At 37.7% G+C, this 25,181-nt stretch overlaps 1 protein-coding gene across 1 annotated transcript; it reads left to right on the top strand.

The window, feature by feature from the left end:
- The first annotated feature begins 8,906 nt into the window (after window positions 1-8,906).
- Window positions 8,907-24,514, top strand: MS3_00000206 (uncharacterized protein). The gene is made up of 3 exons (XM_051208064.1): window positions 8,907-17,288; window positions 17,338-20,301; window positions 24,083-24,514. The coding sequence occupies exon 1, from the start codon at window positions 13,738-13,740 to the stop codon at window positions 15,319-15,321; it is 1,584 nt and encodes a 527-aa protein (XP_051067255.1). The 5' UTR covers window positions 8,907-13,737; the 3' UTR covers window positions 15,322-17,288; window positions 17,338-20,301; window positions 24,083-24,514.
- The last annotated feature ends 667 nt before the right edge of the window (window positions 24,515-25,181 follow it).

The raw sequence follows: 25,181 nt of genomic DNA, 5'->3' as shown, positions 1-25,181 counted from the left end.
CATATCGGCTAAACTAGTGTAATGCTAGCTTCGTTTTGATAAATAGAAGATCAGTATAAAGTTTCTCCCTTCAGCAAATTTTACTTTTTTAATACTTTATTACGTATCAAGACTATTGTTTTCACTTTGGTTGTGTTTTCATCCTCTAAAAACATCGTTTATGTCCCCAATGTAGTTTACAGTCTGTACTTTTGAGTACTTTATTTCTACTGTATTTGTTAGTAGTTTAGGTCCTAACGATTTACAGTTTTCCAATTTTTTGGTCATAAATTACTTTTGTCTCTGGTTATAATTTTATCTTCTTTCCCTTTGAAAACCTCTGTTTGATGGCTGGACAGTGCAAGAAAAGCAAATAACAACTCCCGGGATGTTGATACCCCGTTGACAGTGGTATGTAGTACGACGTGCGAAAGGACGTTACGGTAAGTTTGCACGAAACTAACACCTGTGGCTTTCAAATGGTTGAATAAAAAAATTTTTGTGTGGTTTGCTAAGCAGTGTTGCACTAACGAGGACATCTTGCTATTCAATGCCATTTCAATGGTAAATTGTATTTGCAATAGCTTTTCGGATACACCTGTAGAACTATGGTCTACTATGATATTAGTACTGCTCTAATAATAGACCTAATCCTAAATTTGTAGATTCGTCATGATATAACTGCCTAATCTTTAAGATCTTACGTGGAAGTCACACCATCGACTACGCCAACTCACTGTATCGTATCAATTACCAATACATGATGAAGAACCAGCTTAGTTTAGAGAAGGAACAATATATTTAATATGAATAGAGACCACGCCTGCATGGCCGAGCCATGCCACTCGATCAACTCCAGACCATTCAATTCCTTGTTCGCGCCTTCTTCATTGTTAGGTATTTCTCGGTGTTAAATATTGAATATTTATTTTCTGAGTAGTCTCGTGTTCACAGCTTTGTGGATTGTGTGGCTATTGTCCAATGCCACTACACTACTCTCCCACCAGAATCAACGTGATGTTGGTTCGATACCAAATTGGATGGGATCGTCGCGCACCGGAGGTTACCAAGGATAATAAGAATCCTCCGCGTATTGGTAAGCTGAAAGATAAATAGAAAAGAAAGCGGCAGCATCTGGTCTGGAAATACATGTAATAATTTTAAAATATCTGCCTTCATGTTTAAAACGCTTGAAATGAAAATCTGGGTGAAGATTATTTAAGCTTTTTTAAAAAAATGGGGTTACAATAATAATAATAAAACGATGCGTGTTAATAACTTAACTTATAGGCAGTAATTATTTTGTGTTTAGAAATATTAAAATAATGAATATTGTAGAAATGTTAATATTGGTATTAGTTTTGGTTTAAATTATGAAATCAAATAACGATTATGCCGGTAAGTTGTCCATAAGAGTTGAATTCCAATTGCATCTGTATTAGTAGGCTAACTGAAGGAACAAAAGTATACCGTGGCGAAGAATTCCAACTAGTGTTCCAGTTAGTTTGATACGGTTTATTTAGTTACGGGGAGATTTTCTCAACCTCATTTTTACTTGACCGTGATAGAATTTAGTAATACTACTAATACACATGAATGGTTATCAAAATAAAATTTAAATACGTGAGTGATAATTATATGAATTTTGGACAGATAGCTAGGAACAAATCGCTAAACATGAGTGTATTCGTAAGAGACATGCTCTGGACTCAATGTTCTGATCTGCAATAGACTATTTATTTATATTTATACTTGCCGGCTGCTTGGGCATACAAGTTAGTTGCAAGTATGCAGTTTATTATAAGGCGGAATACGATTTAATTGAGATATAGTGGTTATAAGTTATTAAAATCAGTTAAGCCTATGGGTCATATTACTAAGTGATGTGGTGCTGCAAGATGTATTTAGCTAAATAACTTTTTACAAGATGATTAATAGTGAGTGATGCTCATGTGATTATCAGGGAGAACATAAGTTGTAACCAGGGGGAGTACACTCCCAACTCATGTCTATGATAATGACTTGAACCTTAGTCAGTGTTGGGGTAAATTCGACATTGATGTTTTCAGTTTGCAGGAGATTTGCTCGACTGCTTATACTGATTATTTGCATGCATGATTGTGTCGCTAAACCATCAATTAGACTGACAAGGTTTTGAGATATTTACTGAATGAGCAACTGATAGAGAAACATACTGTAATCATCTGTAGTGAATAAAGATAAAAGAAAAACAACACTAGTGATAATTGTAAGTCAATTTGCTGACCGATTTTGTTAATAGTTTCATTAATTTTATCAATCATATTACGTGATTGTCAAGTCATGGCAATGCTTTATGACGATATCCTGAAACTATTATGTTTAACTAGTTATAGTGTTGAATGAGGATTAGTCAGTGGAAAAATAGGTATTGTTGCTTTAGGTGATTCGAAATTATCAGAAATTTGTAACGTAAAAGAATCCAAGACGCCTAATTTAATTATAAATTTTAATTCAGAAAGATTCGTTTATTGTTAATTCTAGTAGGCTACTGAGTTTTGATTTTAAACGTTTGTTTAGCTAACAGCTACCTGAGGATTTAGTTATTTTACTAGTGCAGTTGATAGTACCTAAATTTTTAATCTTATTATCTAAACTATGTTCGCATTTTAGGCTGCTAATATGATAAACCAATCCATAAACCCAAATACGATTAGCAACAACGACCATGATGGGTTTATTGATAAATGTTAAAGGCGATTCAGATGATTTCTAAATTTAGAAGACATGGAGATATAGTGTAACGTATGTATGGGCCAGGTTAACATGCAGGTTGTTGACGTATATGACGATTTAAAAATAATGAACATGACCAGAAAATAATTTTAAAGTTTAGACTGCTTGTGAAACTTCAGGCAGGAATATGATGCGTTATAAACATTCCATAAGAAGTTACTGCATTTAGCCTAGGGACACTTACAAATATATAGCAAAAGGAACTGGAAAACATATACATGTTATGTAAAAAAAAATCATCCAGTAAAATAGTTGAACTCGCCTGGATTATTTTTGAAAATTAGATTATTCAGTGGACGACATATATAACGCCATTCGTGAGGAGTAGTAATGATCCAAAAGCATCCAGAATAAAACATACAGTATGGCAATTAATTCCAAGGTGCTTGATGCTGTTGAGGTCTTTGACACTCGCTCGGATCAGAACAACTAAATGAATCCAGATAATTGTGTGTGCCATCTAAAATGAACTTATGATTGCAGGAAACTTATAGCTGGAACTCACCGTATGTTTTTGGAGTAGTCATCCTCGTTGTTTGGCAATGGAACTCGAGAATATGAAATTAGGCAGGCAGTGGTCAGAAGAAAAGATATTACAGGATAGTGCATCGTTTAAAACAGGATGAGGTGTTAAGTGAAGGAACACTGAGAATTAGATCCAGATAACTATTTAGTCCTTGATCGCATTGTTAGTCAATGTATATTTACGCTATTTACAGGTCATATTTGCTAGAGCTTGATGTTTAAACAAGACTATGTCGCTGAAGCATGTAAATGCTATTACAGCTTGTTAACAAATCATCAAAGCTAATTAGTTAATATAGACGACCAGTTTTTATTATCGATTGAGCTAGTTTGTCATGAGGACTAATCAATATAACATAACGATAATGCATGTGAGCATTAATCAGAGGACTATTGGAATACAGGGTTAACATAAATATAAAATCGATCGAGAAAGTTGAAGTGGAAATAAGGATTAATAATAATAGGTTGCGTTTCTTTAGTTGGGCTCACCAATGTAGAACTATGGTCTACTATGATATTAGTACTGCTCTAATAATAGACCTAATCCTAAATTTGTAGATTCGTCATGATATAACTGCCTAATCTTTAAGATCTTACGTGGAAGTCACACCATCGACTACGCCAACTCACTGTATCGTATCAATTACCAATACATGATGAAGAACCAGCTTAGTTTAGAGAAGGAACAATATATTTAATATGAATAGAGACCACGCCTGCATGGCCGAGCCATGCCACTCGATCAACTCCAGACCATTCAATTCCTTGTTCGCGCCTTCTTCATTGTTAGGTATTTCTCGGTGTTAAATATTGAATATTTATTTTCTGAGTAGTCTCGTGTTCACAGCTTTGTGGATTGTGTGGCTATTGTCCAATGCCACTACACACCCACAAGCTTTGGCTCGTTTCCTGTGTTTTTCCGCTGACCTTTTCGTGCCATTGCAAAATTTAATCTCTTAGCGAGCTGGAATTTTGCAAACCATGTGGTCCTCTGAATGTCATGTAGGCCCAGTGAAATGTCACTAATCCCTGGCCAAATCATCCGGTAGTTGGGTCATTGAATATCGAACAGATCATCGATCCTAGTGAAGGTCAAGGACAACCATGGCGTATCAGTTAATCGTATGCCATGGACTCGGCCATGCGGCAGTGGTCTTACTTTCGCTAGTATCTACTTTCACCAATATATTTCTGTAATAACGTCTTCTGTGTTGTACAGTCTTCAAAGCATCTATGGTACCTTGATACGTGAATGGGGTAGTCCACGTAGGGTGCTGACCACGGGGTGTGACTTCGACGTTAGCTAGTTTGTCTTGCTAATCACGTCTAACTCGAGTAGCCCTACAATCATTCGACATAGATCATCCACGTTCGTGATCTACAGTCAGTCTGGTTTTCCTGTGTTTTTCTACTACTACTCAGGTCAATATATTCTTTCATGCTTTCGTGCTTAATGAAATAGGGTGTTAACCCTTCCTGATTTGCGTAAATGTTTGAAGATATCACATCAGCATAAGCGTTTTTTTCTGTTAAACTCAACGTTGAGGTCACCTGGGATTTTCTAACGGTTCGCATATTCGTTTCTAAGTGTTATTTGTCGTGTTATCAAGAACTATGAAAGAAAATGATCTCAGGTTTGTTAATCTCTTTAGTATTATTGATAACCCTCTTCCATCGACGTGTCAAACTGTTCTTTGGTATTTTCATTATCCCCGCCCCTCGATTAAATTATTAATGCGTAAGAATACCATTCAAAACTCCCATTTCTTAATGTCTTACTTGTTAGAAAATGATGAATCAATACAAAGATCTATACTTAAAAAGTCTTCACAAGCTGTACCTCTGAGTTCCAACAGCTAGAAAACCAAACTTCATTTATTTTCTGTGCTTATGTTATTATAAAATGTATTTATTGGATCTCTGAGGGGATGCGTTTTCCATTTATAAATCCATATTCCTAGAAAATGGATACCATTTTGCATTTAAAGAGAAGAAATATGAAGGAGAAAATTACTTTTCCATTGGTCAAAGGGTGTTACTGTTAGAGAACATTTATTTTATGTGAGTCGATTTACTAAAAAAGTTTGAAGATCGATTATAAATAAATTTAACATGACAAACTCCACATAATGTTCTATGGTTTTGGGAACGGGCCTATGAACTTCAAAATACCAATGAAGTAAGTGTTAATATTTGCGTGTATAGGAAAACTTGAGAGATCTGAATATAATAACAAATACATGTAATGATGCAGTGCAATTATTACAATTATTACAATTATTACAGAGAAAATTTCCATGTTGGGGAACACCACAAGTTGAGTTCACCAAAACGACTCAAAGTTCTAACAACTCCTTGGCATCATCTCGTAAAAGAAAATATAAACTCCACAGTGTTTTGGGAAGAGCGAAACAATAAGGCTGATTATTGAAGGCTTACCTAAAATAATTTCAACACTTACATTATAGGGTCAAGTGCCTCGACCAACAGAACAGAGGCAAAATGCGACTCACACTTGGGCATACTAAGCACATAAGAACTGAAGGACAGCGTACGATTAACGTGAAAGACGACCTATATTCTCCATCAATGTATATAAATAACAGATCTTGAATACTAATATAATTATATGTGTGAACCACCAACGTAGCTGATATATGTGGAATGACTGGGGGCCTGCTAAAGTTAGACGGGAATGGTACAGTGAACTGGCTAACTTCGAAGTCACACCTCGCGGTCAGAACCTAACGTGGATTACCTCTTCATCGCATCAATGTACTACGGCTGCTTTGAAGACCGTATAACACAGAGAATGTTATTACGGAAACATATTAGTAAGAACGGGCACAGAGATGGTGTGACCACCACTGCATGTATCAGTCCATGGCATACGATTAACTGGTGTGCGTTGTTTGTCCTTGATCTTGACGGTGATGGACGAACTGTTCGACATTCAGTGACCCAACTGCCAGATGACTTGATTAGGGCTCAGTGACATTCTACTGGCCCTACATACGTATGACATCACAAGACTGAAGATGCAGTATTTTATTAAAGCTGTAAAAAGTAGCATATTGTTGTTTACTCATACTATTCATTTTTATGCATCTCCATGTAAAAGGTGATTTGATGAGACTATGTTTTCATCACGAACTGACACCAGATTTAATGCTGAAATGGTATTCAGCCAGATGAATGAGTGTATTTCTCGCCAAAATTCAAGATCTGATGCATATCAATAACTCAACTAAACAGATGAACTCTTACTAGTTTATTTTACAATAGGAAGAGATTACAGAATTGAAGAAAGAAGCCACTATCGAAATGGCCGGTTCATGGGGCCCTGTAAATCTATTCATGTTAGCCGTTCATGGCCTAGATGATATTCAGTATAGTGTCCAACATTTAATAACCTGACATACTTGTATTTCGTAAATTATGTTCAGTGATGAGCTGGAGGTCGGATTTTCTTCGTGTGCTACATATTACAAAATCAATGATGTAACTCACTTTTTTACACCATTATAGGGGCCTTCGTGCGCAACGAAAAAGTGCGACATAAGAACGTTCGGCGAGACTTTAAATTATAGACAATCCATGAAGCAGTCGGCTATTTGTGAGCTCATTTGCTATTATCATAAACTTATCGATATATTTCGTTATTAAAAATGTATTGTAAAAATCTATTTTATTAGTATCAAAACGGTATAGAACTATTTGTTCTTACTCAGCTATGATGGGCACAATCTCCTTATCCTAATAAAAATCATTAGAAAATTTTGGCCTCCATTGTTGGTTTCATTATAATTGAACGATGGTGGAGGACGACTTTGATAACGCCCAAGTGTTCTCGAACTACTTTAGCAATGTATACACCATAGAAGCACCGTTCCCATCAGCACATACAAATCTCTCCACACATACACTGGATAGCGTGACCATTAAAGAACTCGATGCCTTTGGTCTGCTAAATAAGCTTGACATAGGTAAATCCACAGGGCCCGATGGATTGCATCCTAGGCTACTGAAGGAATTATCTAACTTCGTTGCAAGCCCTTCAAGTATATGCTTTAACCTATCCGTTACACAGAGTCGTTTGCCAAAAGATTAGAAGTACGCCACAGTAAGTCCTGTCTTCAAAACAGGAACGAAACATAAACCTGAGAATTACCGACCCGTTAGCTTAACTAATGTAGTCGTTAAAATCCTAGAAAAGATTATTCGGAAGGAGCTGTTTAAGTATCTCGTTGAACACCGGATTCTTTCGGAGAAGAAGCACGGTTTCAGAATGGGTTACTCTTGTCTCATCAACTTATTAGTGGCTCGTGAAAGCTGGTGCGCTCTTAAGGACCAAAAGTTACCTGTAGACGTAGCCTTCGTTGATTTCAGCAAAGTTCCACACAACCGGCTGTTATATAAGCTAAGAAATATCGGAATCGGAGGCAATCTATTGATGTGGATAAAAGAATTCCTAGTTGAGCGTTAACAAAGAGTAAGGGTGAACTCAAAGTTATCTAGTTGGGAAGCTGTGCTTAGTGGAGTGCCTCATGGTACAATTTTGGGGCCAGTCCTATTCCTCTTGAATGCAAATGACCTTCCTCGTCTCCTATCATCATCGGTCTCGCTATATGCTGACCATGTCAAGATATGGAAAACGATACGATGTAAGAGTGATAGCTTAGAACTTCAAAATGACCTGAAGAAGTTATCTGAATGGTCTCAAACATGGCAGTTGCCGATTAATACTTCCAAGTATGTTGTGATGCATATCGGTCATCAAGTCACAGATACATACACGATGAATAACACTGAGCTGCCTGCCGTTCAGACAGATAATGACTTAAGAGTCATCATCAGCTAAGACTTAAAGACTACTGCACACTGCCGTGCAATAGCCGCCAAAGGTTTTAGAACCTTATGGTCAATAAGTAGGGCTTTTAGTCATACCGACGCCAAGGCGTTTTCGACTTTGTATATGGTGTTCGCACATCCTAAACTTGAGTACTGCATAAAAGCGGCCAGCCCCTGCTTAAAAAAGGCAGTGAGGTTCTGGGAAAGGTTCAGGGAACAGCAACTAAGCTGATTCCCGGAATAGCGAAGCTTCCGTATGATGCACGACTGGCCAAGCTGAACCTTTTCCCGTTGTCATATCTCAGAACTAGAGGCGACTTGATTACGGTTTCCAAATTGCTTAGTGATAAATTTGCACCTGATATGCCCTCATTTTTCTTGTCTTCCAAAACAGAGAATTTACGAGGACACTCCAGAATGTTCACAAGCTTAGAACAAATTACTTGTCGGCTGACTGTCGACCTTCCCATCGAATCATCAACGAGTGGAATTCATCACCTCAGCACGTGGTTGAGGCTCCATCCGTCAACTCTTTCAAAAGAGAGTTGGATTCACTGAGAGACCATCATGCCTGGACTAACACAGGCCATCAAGTCTCCTGTCGTTTCCAAATTGAAACTGAAAGTGTTTAGTCTAAGCTGGTTAGTAGTTAAAATCGATTACTAGCACGACGTATCCATTCGTGGTCTGGTGTAGACGAACGACCACGTACCTTCAGCTAGGTGGGTCCATTAAAACTAATGCGGTCAACATTAAATGTCGAAGACCCTAGACGGAAGTAAAAGATAAGACATGTTCATACCAAGGTCATCGTTCGGTATACGATAAGCCAATATTAAATCACCCTGTACTCTACGGTAAGATAAGGGAAATAAGTTGAGGTGTCTCGGTCTTTCTTCACAAGATAGGCCAGATAGACCTTGTACCATCTTAGTACCTCGTCGTTGGACTCTTTCTAGCATATCTGCTTCATATTTGAAACAAGGACTCGCTGCTTGAATCCCATATTCTAAATGAGGTCGCACATAAATCGGACACAATAGTCTAAGCATCTCATCATCTAAATACTGGAAAGACCTACGAATTGACCATAATACCCTATAGCCTTTCGCAACAGCAGCCTAACAGTGACTAGTGGTTTTGAGATCATTGCTTAATATGACTCCTAAATTTTTATAGTTTCTTACTTTGGGTAACACGAATCCACATATTGTGTAGTGACAAGATTCATCATAGTTATTTATTTGCATCATTACACTCTTATTAGGATTTACTTCTAGTGATCACCTGTCTAACCATGCCACCAATGAGCTAAGATCGTCCTGTAATACTATTTTATCCGACATACTGTGTATGGGTCTCCAAATCTTTATTTCATCAGCGAAGAGTAGGACGGATGATTTCGCTATAGTTGCTAATTCCTTTACATAAAGTAAAAAGAGAAGAGGACATAGGATTGTACCTTGGGGAACTTCACTTTTTACAGGTACCCACGAGGAGAGAGCCCCATTTACTCTTACCCTTTGTCTCCTGTCATGGAGAAAGTTACTTATCCAATCTACGACTGTATAATGGATTCCAAAATGTTCCAGTTTGAATTTAAGACCAGAGTGGGAGACTTTATCAAATGATTTACTTAGACCTATGAAGATCACATTCACAGGGATACTCTGATCTTTTGCAGCAGCCCAGTCTTCTGTTGCAATGAAATTTGTCAAGCATGATAGGCCTCTCCGAAAACCATGTTGTTCCGTGAAGAAAAGATTATGCCCTTCAACATAGTTTATAACAGATATCCCAGTGATTTTTTCCGTCAGCTTTACAACCGCACTAGTCAAGCTAACGAGTCTATAGTTACTAACTAAATCCCTACTCCAAGTCTTAAACACCGGACTTATTATAGTGTCTTTCCAGCCTCTAAGCAGTCTGGACTGCCTTAGAGACATGTCAAACGGTATCACTAATGATAACTAAACAATATATTTGTAATATCCCAATGAGTAGAAAATTAGATTTTCTGACGTTTCGTGACTTAGTGTATCACTAATGGTTCACCAATTACATCTGCTAGAGCTTTCATAATCCTAGGATGAATATCATCAGGACCACTGGACTTATCAGGTTTGAGATGCTGAAGTAGCCTCAAAAGGTACCTTTCTCTACGACTACAGGGCCCATCAGCAAGCCATCGCAGTCACAATGAATCGTTGGTCGTCCTCACTACCGATAGAAAACACTTTAGTGAAATATCCCGATAAAACTTCAGCCTTTTCGGCATCATTTTCTGCCAATATAGACGGATTTTCTTGTATCAAAAGTAATGGAATTCCATCTCCTCTCTGTGTTCGCCTTTTTCAATACGAGAATATCCGTTTCGGACTATATCTAGAATCCCTCCCAATCGTTTTTCATATGATCGTCTAGTATTAATTACTAACGCTTAACAGGCATTCCTAATCCTACAATAAATGGATCTGTATTATTCTAAGCTAGTAGAGATGAACATATTCCGGTGCTTCTTCCTTTTTCTATGATGTTTCCTGACTGTTTTAGTTATCTATGGTGGACTGTTATTCGGTCTTCGCGGTACCAAGTATGGTATGAACGAGAACGTGACTAAACTAAACTTACCTTTAAATACAGACCATGCTTCTTCAACTGATAAGCTAGTATCTACAAACCAATCTTCCCGAATGGCTGATATGTTAGCTTTCCATACATTTGGGCGGGCTGTAACCTGATCGTATAACATGTCCCTAGTTCTAAGCATCAATGACAAAACAGCGCGATCGCTGTTAACTAACAGTGGAAGAATAGTTAGGCCGACAATATCCTCAGTGTCATGAGTGATTACCGAGTCCAACAGAGAAGAATCTTGGTTTGTACCAAAACGTGTGGGTTTGGATACATGCTGCACTAGTGCATGCTCCTTTATTGTTACTAGGACTTACTTACTTACTTACGCCTGTTACTACCAATCGAGCATAGGCCGCTGACCAGCATTCTCCAACCCGCTCTGTCCTCCGCCTTCTTTTCTAGTTCCATCCAATTCCTGTTCATTTTTCTCATGTCTATTTCCATTTCTCGGCGTAATGTGTTCTTTGATCTTCCTCTTCTCCTCCTTTGGCCTTGAGGATTCCATGTGAGGGCTTGTCTTGTGATGCAGTTGGGTGCTATCCTCAATGTGTGTCCTATCCACTTCCAGCGCTTCTTCATGATTTCTTCCTCCACTGGGATCTGGTTTGTTCTCTCCCACAGTAGGTTGTTGCTAATAGTGTCTGACTAGAGCATCCGAAGTACTTTGTGTAGACAATTGTTAATAAACACCTGTATTTCCTGGATGATGGCTTTCGTAGTTCTCCAGGTTTCTGCCCCATTCAGTAGAACTACCTTGACATTTGTATTGAAAATCCTGACCTTGGTGTTGGTTGACAGTTGCTTTGAGTTCCAGATGTTCTTACTTGTAAATATGCTGCTCTTGCTTTACCGATCCGCGCCCTCACATCTGCATCAGATCCACCGTGTTCATCAATGATGCTGCCCAAATACGTAAACGTGTTTACATCTTCCAAATCTTCCCCGTCAATTGTGATTGGATTGTTGCATGTTGTGTTGTGTCGGAGAGTCTTGCTTTTCCCTTTGTGTAGATTGAGACCTACTGCTGCTGAGGCTGCTGCCTCACTGTTCGTCTTCTCCTGCATTTGTTGTTACTGGGAACCTACTATCAAAGGAGTTTCTACATCCTTCCGTGGTTATCTCAGTCCAACTAATATCAGGTGCATTAAAGTCTCCTATTATCAAGTATTTGGTATTTGCACTCCAAAGATGAATGTGCTCTAAAGTGAAGTCATCAGTTAAGCAGATCGGGCTGCGATAGATGACACCAAGCATAAATGTACTACATCCGATAGCCAATTTACAGCTAATGACTTCACAAGTACCGCTATCATGGGATTCGCTAGCAGAGGGGCGGATATTTATGCTATTGGCTATATATAACAGGACAACACCTCCTTTTCTACATTTGTGTCTATCACTCCTGAAGTAATGGTATCCGAATAATTCTGGTGTAATGTCTAAGTCATAGACTAACCAAGTTTCTGTTACTGCCGCGATGAGTGGCTTTAATCTGTTCACTGATGCTTCTAGTCCATAGAACTTATTTTTTAGACTACGAGCGTTGGCATATAAAGCTCCTAAGTAGAACGAGCTATCCACACAGGCCTTGTAGCATTTGCTTCCAAGACCTGACTATCCGAAAACCCACTAGCAGGAGATTTTCCTCACCGTTTTCCCGACGGGTTTCTGGTTCAGCTTATGCTTTCTTACTTTTTATTCTATCTTCGAGAGACATATCAGGTCTAACTCGGATGTCGGAATTGTCGTGACAACGAGCGCTACTCAACAGGAGATCCCGTTGCTTCTCCGATCCTATGATTACCTTAAGGAGTCTGCATAGTCGAGGTTCAACATTGTCCTCGGTCCTCTTGCCTGTTCCAACCAGTTTTCGGACCTGAACTCCTTTAGAGTCATCTGGTAAGATACTACGAATATATTCTACCACGGTATATAATTTATATTATCTGAATATTGTTGAATCCTAGCTTACAACTCATAAATAGCTTTAGAATTTATACTTAAAGTGATATGGGTCGACTGTAAAAAAACGAGCCCGGAAAAGCCCTAATACTTTAGATAATAACAGTTCTGTTATTACTTATTCCCCATGCTCTGCTACTGCTTTTGAAGCTGATAATGTTGGGAATGGTCTTACACCACACCTGCTGCTGGATGAATCTGTCTCTAACTTAATAATGAATCCCACCTCTAGATCAAAAAGTATCGATAATAATAAGAGTGAATTAAATACTATCTTTAAGCACCTAAACGGCATGCGTTCTAAAGTTGAATCACTTGCTAGCTCTTTATCAAAGCATGCTGATCTGAAACAAGAAATAAAGGCACTATCACCCCATTACCATAAATGGAAAAGTGTTATCTAGGTTACATACGTAGGACTTACATACTCCCGAGACTTGTCGTTTACAGAACAGATACTAAAACAGACTTCTAAGTCTCAATATCTAATAGGTTACATCACTCGAAACCTTTACAACAGTGAGTTACGTATTTTAATGTAAAAAGTTTTTTCTTGACCTCTTCTAGAATATTACACCTCTCTTCTTAGCAGTGCGCGCGTAAATGATAAATTAAGGTTGGAATCAGTACAGAGACGATTTACACTTCGTATTCTTGGAGCTGATTGTACCTTAACGTACAATTGTAGATGTAATAAACATGGGCTAGACCCTTTGTGTAAGAGGAGACTCAAACTAAATCTTATCTTTTTCTTCAAACTACTTCACAAACTATCGTTTACATCCGATCACGCGATTCAGTATGCAGAAACCTCTCATTTTTACATCCGTAATTCCTTGGCACTAGTGAAACAAACTCATTCTAAATCATCTCTTTGTATGAATTACTTCACCGTAAATTTTTTAGACTCTGGAATAACCTACTATAATATATCCGTACGATAAAATCACTCCCATTGTTTGTCCGCTGCATCGATGCATATTGCTCCTCTGAAAATGTTTCGGAATGGCACGAACTAAAGCAACAATGCTCGCACATCAGGACACCCGAGCACCCATTAGCATCGCAGTAGACGCATCCGACTCAGCAATCGGAGGAGTCTTACAACAATGGGTTAACAACTCCTGGCAACCCTTGGCCTTTTTCTCTAGAAGGTTGCTAGACACCGAATCGAGGTACAGCACATTCGGTAGGGAACTCCTAGCTATGTATTGTGCTGTACGGCATTTCCAACACTATATCGAAGGCCGTGAATTCACTCTATTCACGGACCATAAACCGCTCACTTTCTCGTTAAGCTCTCCTTCTGACAAGTACTCTATCTGCGAGTCTCGACAACTGGACTACATTTCGCAGTTTACTTCAGACATTCAACACATCTCTGGAGCAAACAATGTAGTTGCAGACGCTTTATCTCGTATAACTTCCTTGAACAGTTTCCAAGGAATCGACCTTCTTAAACTCGCCGAGCTTCAAAAAGAAGACAGTGATCTTCAGCACGAGTTATCGTCCACAACACTTAAACTACGCATCAAACAGATGGGAACAGGTAAGGAAACCTTACTTTGTGACACATCTACAGGTAGGGATCGCCCAATCGTACCGAAACACTATCGACGCAATGTCTTCAACACATTGCACAAACGTTCGCATCCAGGTGTTCGTGCAACCATCAAGCTTATAGCAGAAAGGTTTTGCTGGCCTGGAATGAATAAAGACGTGAGGGAGTGGGCACGCTCCTGTGTAAGCTGCCAAAAATCTAAGGTTATCAGACACAATAAATGTCCCTTAGGCTCGTTTAAAACTCCCGATGCTCGTTTCGACCATGTTCATCTGGATTTGGTAGGACCTTTACCAGATTCAAATGGATACTCTTATCTCTTAACCTGCGTAGGCCGTTTCACTCGATGGCCAGAAGCAGTACCTATCAAGGACATCACTGCTGAAACAGTGGCCCGCACCTTCGTCGAACGATGGGTAGCAAACTTCGGTTGCCCTTCAACCATCACTACAGACCGCGGACGTCAGTTTGAATCCGATCTTTTCCGTCGTCTGACCACACTTTTAGGAATCACTCGCTTCCGAACGACCGCCTACCATCCACAAGCAAACGGGTTGGTAGAACGTTTTCACCGACAACTGAAAGCTTCGCTATCAGCTGCAAACGTTTCACAGTGGACCGACGCTCTTCCACTCGTCTTACTAGGTATCCGCAATGCAGTGAAAGCTGACATTGGATACACTGCGTCTCAACTCGTTTATGGTACGACACTTCGACTTCCAGGAGAATTCGTGGATCCTTCATCATCTTCAATGAACATGGATCTAACCTCCTACACGAACAGGCTTACAAACGCAATGCGTTCAGTTAAACCTGCTTCCACTCGACCTCAATCAACTGATGTTTTCGTTCAACCTGACTTACGATATAGTACACACGTTTTCATTCGTCGAGACTCGCATCGACGACCATTCGAATCAGCATACGAAGGACCCTTCAAAGTTCTTCAACGTGAATCTAAGTACTATATAGTCGATAAGAACGGAACCAACGATACCATCAGCATCGATTGCTTAAAAGCAGCGTAGTTAGAAGGAAATCCTATCTACGTGGATTTTCCTTTGGTACAATCGAACGACACGACTCCGACACTTATAATACCTCATCCGACAACCAACACACACGATGATACTTCGACAGTATCCGAAAATAAACTTAAAACGACGCGTTCTGGAAGAAGGGTGAGATTTCCAGAACATTTAAACGACTATTGCACGTAAGGCACATCTCGACATTTTATATTATTTTTTTTAAAAAAAAAATTTTAATATGCTTATATATTTTTATTTCTATTTTTAAAAAAAATACAAAACAAAAAAAACAATTTTTTTAATGCTATTACGTGTTCATGAGTTTATTTTCCATTTTTTCTCCGCCGACATTGTGTTTTTACGCACATACGAGTGTATTTCGACATGCACTTACATTTTCTTTTTTCTTTTCCAGGACGGCTGGAAAAGAACGATGACGTTTATGAGGATCCGAAATTTTCATTGTACATTTCCTTTTTTACTATGTTGTACCTCCGTCTCATATAGTAAGGAAAGACGACCAGACGCTGCTAAATTTAGTAAGCTATCAGAAGAGTGTTTACCAACGACAAACTCGTTGGGTTTAAACTTCTGGCTGGCCACGTCTTAGGGTCGTCACTGCCCCACTAGGGGGGGAGTGATATGTAGCGGTAAATAAATCCCCAAAATAAATAGCACTAAGTTTTCGACATTGGATGCTGACCATATGTTTTAGTGGACTCACCTAGCTGAAGGCGCTCGGTCAGGGATCTGCACCAGATCACGTGTGGTAACGCCGTGCTCAACATCAACCGCAATCGCTAGCCAGATTAGATCAGAGAATTCCGATATATTGGTCATCGCCAAATATACTCTTCCGATCTCCTCGACTCTGTCTTTTGATTTCTCTGGGTGGGAACGAAATATATTAGAAGGTGTTACTGGTAGAAGCGTTGTCAAACACTGAATACCTGTGGCATCATCACATTGAATGGTCTAGCACCTGTAAGTGTATCTCATTCCACAAGTAGTATTATAGGAACTTTAAATGTTTAGCCATCTTTATTAGTGAATTCCCTTAGTAAAACCACCCACTTGTTGTCAATATGTTAACACCGTCCCCAGAAAGTTTAACTAATTCGAATAACATTGACAGTATATCACTGTGTCACATGACGCACGCATTTAGGTAGACCTTATTGGCACATTTTGGTAATTACTTTTTTGTTGTTCCGTGCTCTCTGTTTTCGTTTTAATTTCTCTAGTTGTAGATAATTATCATTATTTCGATCTGGCACACGAATTGACCTTAATTACACCGTTCATAAATCAACAGGCTGTCCACTTAAGAAATATTAAAAATTCCCGGCTGATGCATTGGATCGCTGTAATATATGTACTACTTAAACAACTACAGAACTAATATACTTAAAACTTGCTTCTATCACACGTTTGTTTTGCACGTCTAATGTTATTATTTATATCAAATTGATCATGCCTGTAAACTGGCGCGAATTCTGTAATTATTATTTTTAGAATATAAATTATTGTTATAAAGAATAATAGTCGAATACGAGTTGCATTTACGATATGTACATTTCAGAAAATTAGATGGACAGACAAAATACACAATTAAATATGGGATTTGAATTGATGCATAAAGAAGTAGCTGTAATAAACCTACTTGGTGATTAATAAATGACTTACTTTTATATGACTTATATATATGCCTTGCTGCTCTTCTGTTTCTCTTTATTTTTCTTCTTCAGAATCTTGCTCTGAGGGCACAGCTATGAAACTTCTGACTTCTGGAACAAACTTGACGTACATGTCTCCTCAAGATCATGGTTTACAGCAAGCGCTCTACGAGTCTACTTTATAACAACTATAAGCATATTGTGCACCAAGAAATGTTGTAATTTATAGATCATGCCTGTAAAAATGACGTGTACCTTCACATGCAGAAATATATATTATTATAAATGGTGAGTAGTGTATAAATCATAGATAACCAACTAAATTGTTACAAAACAGGCATACATAAGGTGAGCACAACTAGAAAATGTCAAACGTTAACAATGAATTAATAATAAGAGAACACATATAAAGACAGACGAGTTGTAATATCGGTGAATTGGGATAGATATGAATCCAAGCAATGTAATTAGTGAAGATACAAATATGCATGGAATTGTAAGAAACAGATTAGATAGTAGTTTGTATATGTCGGTCATATTGATCCATCATACGATTTAACATTATTATTTAAGTATTTAAGGGTCACCGAAGAAGTAACGTTATTCTCCCAAACAAGGGTGAACGAATTTCTTCTTTTTATCCTTGTTAATTTTGTATGCGGCCATCCTTCTTTTTCAATGTCTGGTGTTTTTAAGCAGTTTTCTATTTATTACATGACTGGGTGCTGCATATAACAGCGTGTTTTTCACTGGGGGTTTCATTTTAATCATGTAAAGTCATTCATACATGTTTTATATGAGCACGCCGCACTAATGCATTTCAAAGTGCCAAGTGAAAGAAGCAAATAAATTGGGAGTTAGAGCTTTAAATGAAATCATCGGTGAAAATTATGCTCTTATATACAGCACTCACTCACTAAGTGGGCGGAAATACACTTGGTATTTGATGGATAGTGGCTAGCAGTGGGATCCAGGACGCGCGTTTCGTCCTATTTGGGACTCGTCAGTTGGATGTACCTGCATCTCAAACTTGTTGATGTTCACTCTGGGACTCGAACCCAGTACCATTTGCTTCAAACGGAATTTATCTGTAAAATGTAATGCATTTGAGCTAATAGCTTGTGAATTAAGGTAATATCGAGGCATACGCACAGTATGCACATATGCCAATAACAGATTGATCGATTGCAGTGTTAAACCTCAATGGGAAGATACAAGCCAAACAATACCAAGTGAATACTTGGTATTTCTTGATATAGCATATATACGTTGAACACTGAAAAGGCATACATAAACAGCTCTCGAAATTCCATTCATTCCAATGATAAACTTTTGCTTACTTCCTTACTTTCGCCTGTTATTCCCGATGGAGCATAGGCCACCGACCAACGTTCTCCAACCCACTCTTTCCTGGGTCTTCCTTTCTAGTTCTATCCAATTTTTGTTCATTATTCTCATATCTGTTTCCATTTCTCGGCGCTTTGTGTTGTTTGGTCTTTCTCTTTTCCTTTGGCCTTAAGGATTTCAAGTGCTAGCTTGTCTTGTGAGGTAGTTGGATGCTTTCCTTAATATATGTCCTTTAGCAGCCCGAGTTCTCACTCTAATTAGATCGTATGAATGTTTGTTGTTGAAATACACATCCTGACTATTCTAGTATATTTTTATCGACTTAATCTGTGTTAGTGAATAACAGAATTAAATAAGGCAAATACAAGAATGGATTTTGAATATGTATATTTCATGGAATTATCGATTTGACCAGGCAATCAGGGAATGAAACGAAGCGAAGGGAGCAAAGTGAAATGATGCGCAGTGGAGAAGGCGTGTGAACCAAATCCATTTAATCAAGGATTAACCAATATTTATGGTCACACAAAAATAGGCAACATAAATGTGATGAGTAGGATAGGAAGTACACACATATACGCTCATATAAGAACAGTCAGGGTTGATAAGTGAATAATTGACAAGGTCAAAACGTGACTCAAGAAGAATGAATAAATTGGTCTGTCCAGAAGCTGGAATAAGATATATGGGCTTAACATATCAACCAACACTACAATCCTATGCACCTGCAGTGCTTCTTCCTGATTTCTTCCTCCGCTGGAATCCGGTTTGTTCCCTCTCACAGTGGGTTATTGTTGACAGTGTCTGGCCAACGGATCCGAAGTATTTTGCATAGGCAACTGTTAATAAGCACCTGTATCTTCTGGATAATGACTTTCGTAGTTCTCCAGGTTTCCGCCCTATACAGTAGAACTGTTTTGACATTTGTATTGTTATTCAGTCACATATATGCTGCTCTCGCCTTGTCGATCCACGCCTTCACATCTGCATCACATCCACCGTGTTCATCAATGATGTTACCCAGATATGTAAGTGTTTTTACATCCTCCCAAACTTTTCCATCAGGCGTGATTTGATTAGTGAGTGCTATGTTGTATCGGAGAATCTTGATAAACGTTTGCGTTTCACATTATATTACCTAATAATATTCAGTAACCAGTTTCATTTTCTATCATTTTTAAGCATAACGCTTGCCATGCTGTGTTGGTGTGAAGCATTGCATTTCACATGAATTCGTAGTATTAAATTTTAGTGACCTACTTTTATCGAGAGAACGCGAATGGTTTAATGAAAACAATTATTAATATAACCAATTGTACCAGGGATTGTTTTACTGTACTTGTTTGTTTAATTGTACTAAAGATATCCATTTTTCCTCCATTATTCTTCCTTCCTTTGATTGTGACCTTGCACGAATTCGGTTACGCTCAGTAATCACACTTGTACTCCTTTGGCATGATTTCGGTATTCTTTCGATACCACGAGATCACCAACGAATACTTCCCTACTACAGCCATCAACTGCCTTTTGATATTTGGCTTACGGGGGATCTTATCCGTTAACTGGCACGTAGTCTTCCTGCAGTGGTGATCATAGTCAACCGTGACTCGACACCACACTACAAAGTTTATTTGTGAACATAATTCTAAATTGCCAATATTTGTAAAGAGTTACTCTCGATTGTTTAATTTAATTAAATCTTTGTTTAGCTACAGTGATTCACGTGTATTGTGCCTTTAGTTCCTGTTTCAAATATTGATAGTTATTGAGGCCATAGGTGGTTCATAGATATTATATAGATTATCAAAATGGTTTATAAATAATCACCATTTCAAGAATAATTTTTTTCTCTTAACAATGTATCCATATGTTCAGAGCATCAGACATCTACGGGCTGCTCAGTAGTTGAATGAAAAGTATTGACAGAATCAACACTCCTTTTCTTCATTTCATGGTTTGTGAATTCTCTGTTTTGTTCGTTATTCATCTTGATTATTTTAATCAAAAACTGTTCACACAAACTTTTATTTTCATAAGTTTCTAGTTTTAAAAAATAATAATAAGTGGAGTTCAACCAGGTCTGTTGTGAGATATCAGCTCACTGAAGACAATGGTATACGGTAGCGCAACTTCGTGGATTGGTTGGAGTCAGACAGTAACACCGTTGGATGCCGGCCGACTCAGTGGTCTAGTTAGTCAAGCGCTTGGCGCGAGACTGATAGGTCCTCGGTTCGAATTTCGTGGGGTAGGGGATCGTGGATGCGCACTGTTGAGGAGTCCCGTACTAGGACGAAATGGCCGTCCAGTGCTTCCAGGTTTTCCATGGTGGTCTAGCTTCAATTGACTCATGATCGCAATCTGTGAAACTTTTACTCATTAACTTACCTATTTCTGTGACCATACTTTTTCTGGCTACATTTCATTTCAAGTTAAACATTTTATTTCATCACTTCATGTAATGTTATTTCCACAGTTATTCATGTTTCCAATGATTAATTAAGATCATAACAACTATATACTTTCATGTTCCAAATAAGGATAACACTTCAACGTTTTGGATCATGATTTTCTTTACTGTTTTACCAAACTACTATCACCTTCATTATTATATCGTATGTAAGGACTAATTTATAACTGAATGGCTTCTGTTCATTTTGTATTGTTTCTTTGAATCTTCTCATTAATGTCTACGATTGCAATTGATCAGTCTATTATTGGCATATGTGCATCTTGTGTGGATTGCCTTGATAGTGCCTTAAATTAAAAGCATTATAAGCAAAGATAGATGGTGGCTAGCAGTGAAATCCAGGAAGTGTGTGTTTCGTCCTATTCGGAACTCGTCAGCTGGATGTACTACTACCTACTAATGAATTTAATCTTCAGCTCATTATAAAAGCTAGTGGCTATCAGGATTCAACAGCTAAGTGGATAACATGATAGCGTTTCTTAACGAACTGACGTAGTGGATGAACAAATCTGTTATACAGAGATCATCAGTCAAATAAAAGACTATTGGTGCAACTGTTGTTGAGTATGGAGATAAGGTTGAGTTTTCAAGAAAAAAAAATCAAGTTGGTTTCATACATACTTGGTGAAATATGTAAAAAAACGTTTATTTACTCTTTAGTGCTGTTCATGACTAGAACTGATGAGTCTCTGTTAACTTAGTTACTTGCTTAATGGGTGCCACAATATAATTTGAATTATGGAATAATGTTCCTAATTTCATTATGATGAAATGAATCTTCAAGATATATTCCACTGAATATTCCAGAAATCATTTGTTGTAAAGTTTTGTACTTCATTCTTATTGATCAGTGTAATGAAACTAATCAATGTAAACTTTTAGTCAGTGGGGTTTATGTGACCTAGGTAAATCCAATTTTTTTAAACAGTTGGTTATGACACAACATGAAACTAGATTATTATCTGTCAATCGTATTCTGAGGATGTACTTGCACAAACGTATAATCCTTTTCTTCATTTCGAACTTCGTTGTGAATTCCACAAATGCATATGGCATTTCTAATGAGTTCAATCCAATGTTCCCAAATCCGACTAGTATTAGATAATAAAAAAATACTTCGGATTTATGAGTTGCTTTCCCTATTACAACTTCTTTTGCAGATAACCATGTGATTAATTCTCGAAAATCCTCCATGTACCATCTATAGATTACAAATGATTCCTTATAATTTGAACTACATACAGGTGTACCGCAGTTATGCTTGATACATCTGTCAGCGACATTGAATGAGGTATAGGAGTTTTAGTAATTTCATACAAGACTGATAGCGTTATTTGTATCACCATTAGCATTGAACGATCAAAGAATGGAATTTGCTCTTATCACATTCTTATGTCAACATAAAGTTCATTACAAAGGAGTTCATTCCGTTTGACTTTACATGTATTGATTATCAGTCCGCGTTCTCAATGTCATTGTATTTCAAAACAGTTCAGTATTATTATTATTATTATCAAATAACAATTCAAAGATTGAAGACCTCAACATCTGGGGGAAAACACAGCATACAATGGACAGCTCAGAATCAGTTAGACGATTTGGACTTCGCACACGACCTAGCCCTCCTATCGCATACACATGAACAAATGCGGATGAAGAAAACGAGTGTAGCAGCAGTCTGTGCATCAGTAGGCTTCAACATACACAAAGGAAAAAACAAGATCCTCAAATGCAACATGGAGAACACTAACCCAATCACACTTGATGGCAAAACTCTGGAAGATGTGGAATCTTTCACGTACCTGGGAAGCATAATCGATCAACAAAGAGGTTTGGATGCAGACGTAAAGGTGAGGATTGGCAAAGCAAGGGCCGCATTCCTACAATTGAAGAACATATGGAACTCAAAACAACTGCCTACAAGCCAATACGAAAATGAGAATCTTCAGTATGAACGTCAAGGCAGTTCCACTGTATGGAGCTGAAACTTGGAGAACTACAACAACCACCATCAAGAAGGTACAAGTATTTATAAATAGTTGTCTACGCAAGATACTGAACATCCATTGGTCGGATACAATCAGCAACAGCCTTCTGTGAGAGGGAACAAACCAGCCTTCACTTGAAGGGGAAATCAGGAAAAGACGATGGAAATGGATAGGACATACATTACGCAAATCGTCAAACTGCATCTTGAGGCAAGCCCTAACTTGGAATCCTGAAGGGAAGCGGAAAAGTGGAAGGCTAAAGAACATATTACATCAAGATTTGGAAGCAGAAATGAATAGGGTGAAGACTAACTGGAATGAGCTGGATAGGACTGCCTAGTAAAGGGTTGGATGGAGAATGCTGGTGAGCGGTCTATGCTCCTTCATGATAAGTAACAGACGTAAATAAGTAAATAAGATCTTTGAATTCTAACCTTAATCATAAATAGTTCTTTTTTGTGCTCTAATGTTTCTCAATCGGTAATTAACTTTATTTCCTTACTTTCCTTACTTACGCCTGTTACTCCTCGTGAAAGAGCATAGGCCGCTCACCAGCATTCTCCATTCAACCTTGTCCTGGGCAATCCTTTCCAGCTCCTTCTAGTTGTTATTCATCCTTTTCATATCTGCTCGTGGCGCAATGGTAGCGCGTCTGACTCCAGATCAGAAGGTTGCGTGTTCGATTCACGTCGGACTCAGTGATTAACTCCGCCTGTAGCTCTTGTAGAGTTACTGCCGGTCCCAAGCCCGTGTAAAGGAGAAGGGTTTGGCATGGGGTTAACGTCCCCATCCCGTAGAAAACTAACTCTCTAAAAAAACGCTAACCAGAAAAACTTTATTTCCGATCTTGTTTAAGTCGATATTTATCTAAACAACAACAAGCCAACTGATCTAATTGATTATTTGAGAAAAAAAGAAAAAAAAAAGAGAAAAACAAAAACAAAACAAACCAACTTATCAAACAGACAATTCATTGGCATTTTTCTATTATTCAATAATGTAACATCCATTTGTCTAAATGAACAAAATAAAATTGAACGTGCAAATAACAATTAAAAACAAACAAACAAACAAAAAAAAAACAAAAAAAGAAAAGAAAAGAAAAGAAAGAAAACAGACATATTCATGTAGTTTATGAAAAAATGTTTTACTTTTATCAGAACTATCAGTAGTATGTAACTAAGTAAGTATATTGAATATTGAATAAGATTTATATTAAGAGGTAGTACTTTCTTTTCTTCTTTTTTTCTCTTTCTTTTTCTTTTTCTTTTCTTTTCAAGAAAGAAAAAAGAAAAGCAAAATGTCTTAAGGCACCGGGTAATATGAATTTGTTCTACATATACATATATGGGTTTACCTGTAAGATAAGGGAATGTTCATTTTCATTTGTTTATATACAAGTAATAAGTAGTATAAGAAATACTCATAAAAATAAATATATTCCATCATTTTTTTTTGGTTTTGTTTTGTTTTGAAACACTTCAAATACATCATCTAAATCTTGGGCGCCAAATTGATGTGAAACATTAAAACAGGAAGAATGTTGTATTAGGATCCAATTACCAAATGAAAATGTTTGGATTTACTTTAAATTGAATTCACTGTGATTTGACAAATACAACATTCTTCCGCTTTATTAGGATGATCTTTTGTTGTTGTTCTTGTCGTCGTCGTCGTCATAGTAGTAGTAGTAGTAGTAGTAGTAGTAGTAGTAGTAGTAGTAGTAGTAGTAGTAGTAGTAGTAGTAGTAGTAGTAGTAGTAGTAGTAGTAGTAGTAGTAGTAGTAGTAGTAGTAGTAGTAGTAGTAGTAGTAGTAGTAGTAGTAGTAGTAGTAGTAGTAGTAGTAGTAGTAGTAGTAGTAGTAGTAGTAGTAGTAGTAGTAGTAGTAGTAGTAGTAGTAGTAGTAGTAGTAGTAGTAGTAGTAGTAGTAGTAGTAGTAGTAGTAGTAGTAGTAGTAGTAGTAGTAGTAGTAGTAGTAGTAGTAGTAGTAGTAGTAGTAGTAGTAGTAGTAGTAGTAGTAGTAGTAGTAGTAGTAGTAGTAGTAGTAGTAGTAGTAGTAGTAGTAGTAGTAGTAGTAGTAGTAGTAGTAGTAGTAGTAGTAGTAGTAGTAGTAGTAGTAGTAGTAGTAGTAGTAGTAGTAGTAGTAGTAGTAGTAGTAGTAGTAGTAGTAGTAGTAGTAGTAGTAGTAGTAGTAGTAGTAGTAGTAGTAGTAGTAGTAGTAGTAGTAGTAGTAGTAGTAGTAGTAGTAGTAGTAGTAGTAGTAGTAGTAGTAGTAGTAGTAGTAGTAGTAGTAGTAGTAGTAGTAGTAGTAGTAGTAGTAGTAGTAGTAGTAGTAGTAGTAGTAGTAGTAGTAGTAGTAGTAGTAGTAGTAGTAGTAGT

The sequence above is a fragment of the Schistosoma haematobium genome, chromosome 2, assembly GCF_000699445.3.
Source record: "Schistosoma haematobium chromosome 2, whole genome shotgun sequence".
In the NCBI taxonomy this organism is placed as follows: Eukaryota; Metazoa; Platyhelminthes; class Trematoda; order Strigeidida; family Schistosomatidae; genus Schistosoma; species Schistosoma haematobium.
This window is presented reverse-complemented; position numbering and strand designations above follow the sequence as displayed.

Bases quoted from the DNA above. Each gene is read 5' to 3' on its own strand.
- MS3_00000206 (XM_051208064.1), top strand. From the start codon at position 13,738: ATGGCACGAACTAAAGCAACAATGCTCGCACATCAGGACACCCGAGCA.